Source organism: Drosophila montana, unplaced genomic scaffold (assembly GCF_035044405.1).
Source record: "Drosophila montana isolate Dmon_TW-CO22-7 unplaced genomic scaffold, ASM3504440v1 contig_1853_1, whole genome shotgun sequence".
Classification (NCBI taxonomy): domain Eukaryota; kingdom Metazoa; phylum Arthropoda; class Insecta; order Diptera; family Drosophilidae; genus Drosophila; species Drosophila montana.
In genome coordinates this window covers 122,626-132,929 of record NW_026996772.1, presented here as the reverse complement: position 1 = coordinate 132,929, position 10,304 = coordinate 122,626, and the positions used below count along the sequence as shown (strand labels likewise).

Here is a 10,304-nt window from a genome sequence, read left to right as displayed (position 1 = left end):
AGTCTCCAAATGCATACTAAGTACAGTAGGTCAAAGATGAATATTAAAGTTTTTTATATTCTTATTAGAAAATTGCACTATTACAGTTTACTTTCCATCCATTTAATGCCAATATTTGGATTTTCGGAAGCGATGAATCACGTTGAAAAGAAGATTTTATAAAAATGAGAGACTGAAGTTAATTGAACGAAAAGCTCGTACGGTTTGGCGTGTGCGCCGATCACCAATCAATCAATTAATCAGTCAGACAATCAGTCAAGACAAAGAGTATTAAGTTCTTATATAAGTAATACCCTTACAAAGAGTAAGAGCACAAAGAGTAAGCACACATTTTGCAGCTCATCTATATTTTATTTGGATAACATGTTGATTTTAGCTGGCGTTGTAAGCATTGCCCTAGGCCAATGGTTTGATAGGTATTTGTATTGATGAATTAAATGCAATTGTATGAGTAAATATGCTGTTTATGCATTATACAAATGTACATACACACATACATACATATGTTCAATTCACACTTGGCGTAACTGCAAAAGCTATTCATATGCACAATTACACACACACACGCACGTACACACACGTACTCGCACTCAGCTGCTGCTGTGAGGCCCATGTAACTGTATGTTAAACGCATTTGTTGTTTTTTTTTATAACTTTTACCATGTGTTGCACTTCTGCACAAACGGGAAAAACAGAAAAACATAAAATAAAAACAGGAAGAAAACAACAACAACAACAAGACGAACGCACAGAAAAAAATTGTGTTGTAAACGAGGAATTTATGCGGAATAAACAATATGCACTATTTATGAACTGTACTTCATGCGAGAAATTAATCGCTTTAAATAAAAGCAAATAAACAACCAGCAAGAATGAAAATCAGCAAAATAAATATAAAAAAAATATTTAAAAAAATTGGGAAAAGAAGATCGTTTGATGAGCGACGCCGATTACCATGCGAGAAGGTTGTTAAAGGTTAAAGCTGCACTTTTTGGCGTTGCCACCTCGCCGCCCATGCATCCCATGCAGTTCATTTGTGCGAATGGCAAATATACCAATTAACATGCATCAACAGTTATAATAGACTTGACTGTCTGTGGCATAAAAACTATTCAAATTCTTTTTGCACATGTTTTTACATATTTTTAAATATACCATAAGCCGGACCGTAACTCGTAAAGACCAAACCGAACCGACGACAACTTTCACTTGCGCTTGCAGCCGTAATTAAAATAGTACTATCAGAATTGTTAGAGATGAGAGACGAGAGAGGTTGCTTCTATCAATCCTTTGAGCAGAATAACCAAAGTACTTCTTTTCCCATGCATAAGTCATGTATTCAGTTTATTTTCCTTAATATAAATAAGAAAAACTCTTCATTAGGCCTAGCATTGCTTAAATCGAGCAAATTAAATCGACTCTATTTATTTCCTAATACACTCTCTTTACTCCACCTCCATCACGTTCTCTGACTATATATAATAAGCTTTCAACTTCATGTCGTTTATAAGTATATTGTGTTTTCTATTGTGTAACATTTGCTTTTGTGAAAAGCTTATTAACATGTTCATGTTCATTATTCAAATTTGCATACCCACAATTATATTTTTCACGCAAATGCGATTTGAATAGAGTTGCAGCTTGGGAAATTAAATTGCATATTGAAGAGAAATATTTATTTATGCACTTAATTAGAATGCCATGGAACACTAGAATTTTTTTTCCTACCATCATACAATGTTTGACGCCTGTACGAAGTGAAGGAGCATGGGGTATTTTAATTGAATCTCACAATATGTAACTGGTGACTAAAGCTTGGTAGTCTTATTAATATATAGGTTAGGCCGAAATTATCGATTGCTCACGACATTTCCATGACATCGATAAGAATCGAATTGCGAATTAGGTTCAGCAACTCAAAGGAGCAAGATGACATTTGACTTTTCATAATTTGTAAATGTAGAGCTTTGGGCTTTAGTGGTAATAAAAGAAGAAGCACAGCTGCATTAATCGCTGAGCCTTAATAATAAACATTTATTAAAGGGTATACTATAGCCTGGCAGACCAGTTATAATTGTTTTTTATCCGTTTTTCATTTTGGCTTAGCCATGCGAAAAAGTTTACACATAAAAAACTATATGATAGATACTCCACTTAAACAAAATTATTTAGCGTGCCTGCATATATGAATAACCGAGAGTATATCCATTAATATATGTATATATACATATATACATATTTGTCAGTGGACAGAATTTATGTGTGCAAGCACAGGCCCACTACGATCTAATGACATTGTCCGGCATTTATTGGAAAACTTTCATTGCAACTAGAGTGTAAGATAAATAAACAAAATATCAACGTTGAAATGTTTTCACTGCAACTAGTTTTGCTTGCCATATGAATATATGAATATTGAGAAGGAAACCTTTTATTACCAAGCAGTACTTGGGTCTTGTCATGGCATAGAAGGGACAGCATTGGAATTTACAAGTTTCGAGTGCAATTCTGTGTACAGAGGGATTTCTGTTTGAAATTCTCTCGAGCCGACAATTTGGGCAACTTTTTAGATTATGCATAATAGAACGAGTACACAAAATTAAAACAACTTTTACTTGTGACATCTCTTAGTTTAGCTAACCACAATTGTTACCTTTAACTTTGAGCTGTATTTAAAATTTTAGTTGTATTTATTAAGTCAGCCAAACAGTTATTTGACTATATTTGGGCTGTTTTTGAATTAATATCAGAATAAAAAGAAAAGAGGCCTCAATTAATTTTAATATAAACCATTTGAACAATTTTCAATATTCGTATTGGCAAACTCATGAATACATTATGATTCGGAGTCCTATTATGTTCGATATTTATTTGAAAAAAACATCGTTGAGCTCAGCAATCGATTACTCAGTATCGATTACAACATCTACTCTAATCGATGCCCAGATATTCTCGCTCATCTCTAGTGTTGAACAATAAGAAGATAAATGTGTAAAGCTGATCATAAATATTGATTTTAAATTGTGCAGCTGATATTGTTATAAGGAAATCGATTCAACGGTAAATAATATTATATGCACTATATTAACACCAAAATGCAATATACATATGTATGTCAAAAATGAGTCTGATCCAGTTGAGCCTCTCGTTTGCTTTGGCCAATTGCAAGCGGACTTTAAGAATGGAATTCTCATTTTGTTTTTATTATGACGACAGTCAAAGCAAATTCTCAACCATAGCCAAGGATTTGTGTTCACTTCAGTCAGTCCGTCAGACCGTCAGTCAGTCAATATGCCAGAGTCCTGTCATATCGCCCGCCTTTGAGCCGCATTCCGAATGAATAATTGAAACAAATGCAGGCAACTTTTGAAGCACATGTACATCACAATGTGTCCGTCACTTCTCGAAGCCAACAAATGTGCCCACAACCCGCGGCCCACGCCTCAGCACATCCATCAAAGCAAGGACATTCGGCTAAATTTGGTAAATTGCTCTACAGTGGCATTTTGGCACTTGATTTTCCACAAAAATACTTTGATGTCGCGCTCTCTCTCAATCAGCACAATATTATTTTGTTAAATAACGTCTCTGACTAAAACTTTATTAAATTAGCTTAAAGTTTTTAATAAAACCCACTCTAAAAACCCTGTCAACATTCAAGGATTTTGAGAAAGAAATGTAAAGATTTTTATGGTCAAACAAATTTAATAAATTTATATTAATTGTTTGTTTTTCGTATAACATTGTTAAATTTAAGAACTGAAAATGTTGCATATTTTTAGTAGAAGCTTTTTCCCGTAACCTTTAACTAGTTCCCACCATTATAAACGAGAAGTTCCCGAAATATAGTTTATTATGAATTTAAACTAATTTATTTTCTCTTATTTTCCACCATTTTTTAGGATAAACCCAATTTTGTTTTTAAGAAACGTAACATTTGGAAGTTGAAAAAATGCAGACAAGCTTTGCTAAAGGAAAAACTATGGATAAGGAAAATTTAGGTGCTTGGTCGAATTCGCCGTCAGTTTTAATAATAGCATAAAAGTTTAAGTACTCAAATGCAGGTGCTGCTGACCCAAAGCAGGTGTCTATAATTACTTAATTAGGTAAGCAACCCAACTGTCTGGCTTCCCTCATGATAATTTCATATATGCCGTCTAGTGCAGCGTTGCCATCAAGTATAAAAGCCATGTCAGGTGTGGACATCTTAAACACTTGGACCGGCAACTGGCATCGGTAGACATGTTCAGGCGCAAGAAGCAGGAGCACGATTTGTACACCTTTGATGATCTGACACGATTCCCGATGGTGTTTTACAAGACAATTGGCGAGGATCTGTACTCGGAGCGGGACAAGAATCTGGTGCGTCGCTATTTGCTGCGCTTGTATCTGGTGTTGGGCTTTCTCAACTTCAATGCGTATGTTGTGGGCGAGATCGCCTACTTTATAGTGCATATAACATCGACAACGACCCTGCTGGAGGCGACCGCTGTGGCGCCCTGCATTGGCTTCAGTTTCATGGCCGATTTCAAGCAGTTCGGCTTGACGGTGAATCGGAAAACATTGGTCAAACTTCTGGACGATCTGAATGAAATATTTCCGATAACCATGGAGAAACAGAAAGCGTATCATGTGGCCTACTATAATAAGCACATGAATCGCGTCATGTGGCTATTCACCATACTCTGCATGACATACACCTCTTCATTCAGTTTCTATCCGGCCATCAAGTCGACAATTAAGTATTACTTTATGGGCTCCGAGATATTTGAGCGTAATTACGGCTTTCATATACTCTTTCCCTACGATGCGGAAACGGATATAACCGTCTATTGGTTCTCCTATTGGGGACTCGCCCATTGCGCCTATGTGGCCGGCGTCTCCTATGTGTGTGTGGATCTAGTGCTCATCACCACCATCACCCAGCTGACCATGCATTTCAATTATATGGCCGATATGCTTCACGAATACGACGGGGATGCCCACACCGAAGATGAGAATCTAAAATTTGCCCAGGATCTCGTGGTTTATCATTCGCGTGCCTTGGAGTAAGTACTGTCTGCTAGACTCCATATACCCTATAGTTGTTCAGCTTCACAGTTTTATCAATTGAAAGCTAGTTGAAGAACCTTCCGGTTCCATTATAAACAAATTCCATTTAGCTGGCAGCAGCAGAGCTATCAGATAAATGTATGTATAAATAAAAATGCTTGTCGGGAAGCAAACTTTCATGGTTTTAAAATCGAGGCATGGCAACTCTGGTTGTATGCTGAAAAGTTCAAAATAAATTTGTCCGAATTAAAAAAACAAACGCACACATGCGGCCGGAAAATTGTAAAAAAAAAAACCTGTCAGTTGCAACATTTTTTTGCTTGTTACTGAAACTCACTTTTTAAATATCTATGACATTTGCGAAAAGTCCACATCGCTGTATTAAAAAAAAGCAGGTTATTTTGGGATATTTAAATTATGCTACGGCTGGCAAATGAGTGGAAAAGTATTATTTATAATTGGATGAAAAAATGTTGTCCTAATGAGCTGGAAAAACATTTATTTTACTAACTAAAAAATAAGCGAAAAAATACATAAAAAAATATTTGGCTACATTTTGGCCAAATATTACGTTTTTAATTATATAAGCTCCAACTGTGGATAAATAATTGGGTCCTTGCATAAAAATTTGTTTGACTTTATGTTTCGGTTGATTCGAGCTAACAATTAATTAAAAGCCACAGTTTTATAAAGTTTATCTTGAGCAAAAAAAAAAATAAGAAAATTGTATAATAAATCCTTTTTTGATTCAAGTCAGTTTTCATTGTGTCGAGATTGTTTGAAATTTGTGAAAATTTTAACGCGTTTTAATTTTGATTTATCGCTTTCTACAATTTGGATAGATTTTGATAAAGAAAATATGATTTTATTGTACACAATATGTCTATAAGATAACTTTAGTTTTTTGTTTTTCTTGCAGCCTCAGCGAGGAGGTGAACAACATTTTCAGCTTTACAATTCTGTGGAATTTCATAGCCGCCTCTCTGGTGATTTGCTTTGCTGGCTTTCAAATCACCGCCTCCAACGTGGAGGATATTGTGCTCTATTTCATATTCTTCTCGGCATCGCTGGTACAGGTGTTTGTTGTGTGCTATTATGGCGACGAGATGATCTCATCGGTGAGTACGCATGACCTAGCTAGAAAAAATACTAATTTCATTTCCCATTCATTTAGAGCTCTCGTATTGGCGACTCGGCATTCAATCACAATTGGCTGGGCTGCGGCTCGAAATACAAGCAGATCATGCGTTATATTATAATGCGCAGCCAGAAGCCCGCCTCTATACGACCGCCCACATTTCCGCCCATCTCGTTTAACACGTTCATGAAGGTAATCAGCATGTCGTATCAATTTTTTGCCCTACTGCGCACCACATACTATGGCTGAGCCTTAATACTCTACTAACCGCACTTTAAATTCTTTATGTAGATTGCATGTTAATAAATTAAACAGCTGATTAACACATTAAAACTAACAATGAGGTTCGCATTAAGTTGAAGAAATTTAATCAATTCTATGATTTCTTTCTTTAGATTGTATACAGATATATAATCCCATCCAATGTTGGGAATCTTCTAAAAATGTCTTTAACAAAAAGTTTTCTAATATAAGAAAGATAATCTAAAAAGTGAAATATTCTCCAGCTAGCTCTTATAATTCTCGAGTTATGCTTAAACAAAACTTCAGATCGATATTTATCGAAGCCTTTTGATAATTATCGGAATGATTCGATAATTATCGTTGCTATGAGAATTGGAGACAACGAAAACAAGGATCAAAATATGTTTTCTAAACATTTATTATTCACAGACGAACAGACATAGCCGGATTGTCTCTGCCTATCCTCTCGATCAAGAATCACATCCTTTGTTATTTTCTTCTGCCTGTTGTACATAATTGCCCAAAATGAGCCCTTATAGCCATTTCCAAAGGTTTGCGACTTTTTGACATTTAAATTAAATTTAATTGCACACATAAAACTGTCAGTTAAGCATTTGCCTTCAAGTTGTTAACTATACCAGGCTTATTTCAATCGTTAAGCAATTAAATTTAAGTTAATTTGCATAGTCAATTTGCAATTTGCACATTGTTATCATATTTTGTCTAAGTCAAGTGTTTGCTTTAATAGCTCGATAGCAAATCCATTCAGTTGTCTTAATCAATTGCGAGGCCTGGGAAATGGTTTGTCTGCCGCACTTATAATTGGGCTCATCGTTTATGTATTTATTTGTTAAGCCTACAAATATATCAAATGACGCTTTGGCAATTTATGGCATTAGCTGATTGGCTGGGCAACATTTTCACACCTTGGATGGTTATTGCAATTATTTATGTTATGGGAATCGCACGTGTGTTTCGCTTGTATTTCATTTTCATATTAATTTTAAAGAGATGCAAAAACTTTGGGCCCTTGCATCAATCCAAAGCTATTTATTCATATATAAATGTAGATATGTATGAAATTTGTTAATTTGAATTTGTGGATGGGCGTATTTGCATATGCCCATATTTTTTGTGCGCTGCAGCTGTCAATTGCGAACTGTTTGTTGTTGTAATTTTTAATTACATATCAGCAATTAATAAATATTTACACATAACTTTTCCCACACACACACACACGATTAACACCCACACGATAACTCATACACACGGTCGCTCAGTTGTCTGTCTGCTTTTGAATAATAATCAATAAATGTCAAATGCAATCAAAGTCCATAAAACCTGAGTGTGCTTCGAGTGTCGCTGTGTGTGTGTGTGTGTGTGTGTGTGTGTGTGTTTGACGAAGGGTGGGCCGAGGGCGGAGCAGGGGCACTCTCAAATGGTTCCCATAATAATGACCCTTGCCAGGATTAGCTAAAGTCCTACTTGTCGCACTCTGTCACAAGTTTATTTACATTTTCAAAAGCCATGAAAATCGCATAGAGGGGCGTTTTTTTTTTAAAGTGCAGTAAAGCTATCAAATAAAGTAAGATTAACTTGATTTGGACGGAAAGACTTAGGTTTGAATAATTTATAGTCAGATATTTTTTAAAGTGAATTTTCCTTCCATCTCTACCTCTAAAGTTAGCTGCGATTAGTCTTGAAATGAGCCTAATGCATTAAATGTTAGAAATGTTTGTGATGTCTGCCATTATTCTCTGATTGACAATATATGCGAAAGGTCTTTATTTTCCATTTTAAATATGTCTGATATGTAGTTGACAGATGAAGGCTGCTGCCACAGCAGCTCATCAAATTCCAAATTCAAAACGAATTTGAAATTCCATTCGGGGACACGTACAGACTCATTTAAAACTTGATATTATTGCTGGGCTGCTCCAAAACCAAATGTGTCCCAAATTGTTGTCAGCTAAGTAGTTGTCGTTATTGTAGTTGTTGTTTGTGTCCTTTGGCGGTTACAAGTTTGTTGCAAGGCAGCCTCAACGTGCCCACATATCCACCCACAACACACACACCACAACACACACACCACAACACACACACCACAACACACACACCACAACACACACACACACACAGCTCATGCACGCTTACATACATAGTTGAAGTCCCAAATGCGCCACTAATTTGTGGGCATGTTTAATGCTTGCCTGGCTTTTTATGACCATCTTCTGACGAATCCGTTAAGACGGCATCTTATACACTCGAGCACGCGTGCCAGCTGCCAGTTATTATCAATTTGGGGCTACAAGCAGCATTTTACCAGGTACAGTTGGGCTGCCTGTCAGCTAGCTATTCACCTAGATAGTTACTCGTCTGTATCTACTTAATAATTTTGTAGTTTGTAGTCTTTTACACCTGTGCACTCGCTTCGACTTTTGTGGTCACGCCTGTGACCTTATCTAATAATAATAATACTAACATTTATCCTCAGGATAAATTTCATTGAAGCCGCTATAAGTTACGAACAAAGAACATTTCCCTTTAAAATCTGCTTTGCACATTTTGTTTTTACCCTAGGCATATTTAATTTTAAGATCTCGGGCTTAGGTCTTTCCCATCTAGTAACTGACTATCTAATCTAACAAAAAATACAATTGTATTAATTTGTTGAACTGGGAATGTTCAATTAATTTTGGTATATTTTATATGCTCGTTTCTGCCAAAACGCATTCAACTTTCAATAAATTCATTTCGATTCATCATCTGAGGTTTCCGACTTGATGTCGGGTGTATCCTCGCGATTGGCAAAAGCGCCATCTATGGGCCAAGTATTGCGACGCTTGCCACCCAACTTTACGATATTCTCATTCTCCTTGTTGAGCACCGCCACGATGACCTTTTGCACCAGCTTCTTGGCCTCGGTCAATATTGGTTCTTTAGATTTCTTTGGCTCCGGCGGCATATCATCTTCGGACTTGAAATGGGCATCGCTCGCACTGTAATCGTCAGAGCGCAGATCATCCTCCATATCATGATCAAAGTAATTCTCCTGTACATTGCGCTGTAGTTCGTCAAATTGAAGATTGGATTGAGCCTCATCTGTTGGCTGATACTTGCTATGGCGGCTTTCCACATCGCTGGCCGTGACCTCGCCCTCCGATGATATCAGAATGGATTCATCGTCATCGGAGCCATCGGTGGGATACGAGTAGCCAAGCAAGCAAATGGTTGCATTGCCCATCGATTCAAGCACTACGCGTTCACCCTTGCTGAAGTTCAAGTCGAGTGCAGTTTGCGGCGTACCGTGCGATAAGGTTGCCACAACATATTTCTCATTCTTAATAGTCATATATAATTTGGCATATTCTCCCTCATCAATTGCCACACTGGAGACGTGAAATGCCTTGGTCACTTGCTGGGTGTACTTACAGTACGGTTTCATAATTAATCCATAGAACGAGGACATCTTCAAGTGCTTGGATCTTTGGTTCTTCTATACACTAGTTAAGCTTTCAGGCTATTCTATTTAGCCACGTGGCAGTAACTGCTGATGGGCACAGCTTACAAGTTATCGATAGCTATCGATTAATCGTATTTGCGGGCAAGAAACAGGACTCTTTGTGAAGAAGTCGTTGGTATATTGTAACTGTGACTTGTCTGGCTCACTTTGGACCTTTGAAAATGTCGTGACTCGCTATTTGGAAGAACGAAATACCCAGTTTGACAACCCTAACGAATATTTGAAGTAAACTTTATCTGAGGGAATAACTGCTTTAATTGTTATACCCTTTCAGAGAGTATTATCAATTTGTCACGGAATCAGACTCTTGCAACGCTATAAGGAAAATATATATTTGATCAGTATCAG

The 10,304-nt window shown here is 36.8% G+C and overlaps 2 protein-coding genes across 3 annotated transcripts; one reads left to right on the top strand and one right to left on the bottom strand.

Moving 5' to 3' along the window:
• Positions 1 to 2,942: 2,942 nt before the first annotated feature.
• Or92a (Odorant receptor 92a) lies at positions 2,943 to 6,507 on the top strand. 2 transcript variants are annotated; one of them, XM_064700628.1, is made up of 5 exons: positions 2,943 to 3,060; positions 3,903 to 4,106; positions 4,167 to 5,048; positions 5,972 to 6,170; positions 6,227 to 6,507. In XM_064700628.1, the coding sequence occupies exons 3-5, from the start codon at positions 4,243 to 4,245 to the stop codon at positions 6,437 to 6,439; spliced, it is 1,218 nt and encodes a 405-aa protein (XP_064556698.1). In that variant the 5' UTR covers positions 2,943 to 3,060; positions 3,903 to 4,106; positions 4,167 to 4,242; the 3' UTR covers positions 6,440 to 6,507. The 2 variants fall into 2 exon arrangements, with proteins under 2 accessions (XP_064556698.1, XP_064556697.1); XM_064700627.1 differs by having other exon boundaries at positions 4,162 to 5,048.
• Positions 6,508 to 9,182: 2,675 nt separating this feature from the next.
• LOC135441107 (39 kDa FK506-binding nuclear protein-like) lies at positions 9,183 to 9,902 on the bottom strand. The gene has a single exon (XM_064700580.1). It carries the CDS (start codon positions 9,900 to 9,902, stop codon positions 9,183 to 9,185), a length of 720 nt encoding a protein of 239 aa, XP_064556650.1.
• Positions 9,903 to 10,304: the final 402 nt, after the last annotated feature.

Bases quoted from the DNA above. Each gene is read 5' to 3' on its own strand.
- Or92a (XM_064700628.1), top strand. From the start codon at position 4,243: ATGTTCAGGCGCAAGAAGCAGGAGCACGATTTGTACACCTTTGATGAT. The intron at 5,049-5,971 runs GTAAGTACTGTC...TTTTTCTTGCAG, and splicing joins TATCATTCGCGTGCCTTGGA to CCTCAGCGAGGAGGTGAACA. The intron at 6,171-6,226 runs GTGAGTACGCAT...CCATTCATTTAG, and splicing joins GCGACGAGATGATCTCATCG to AGCTCTCGTATTGGCGACTC.
- LOC135441107 (XM_064700580.1), bottom strand. From the start codon at position 9,902: ATGTCCTCGTTCTATGGATTAATTATGAAACCGTACTGTAAGTACACC.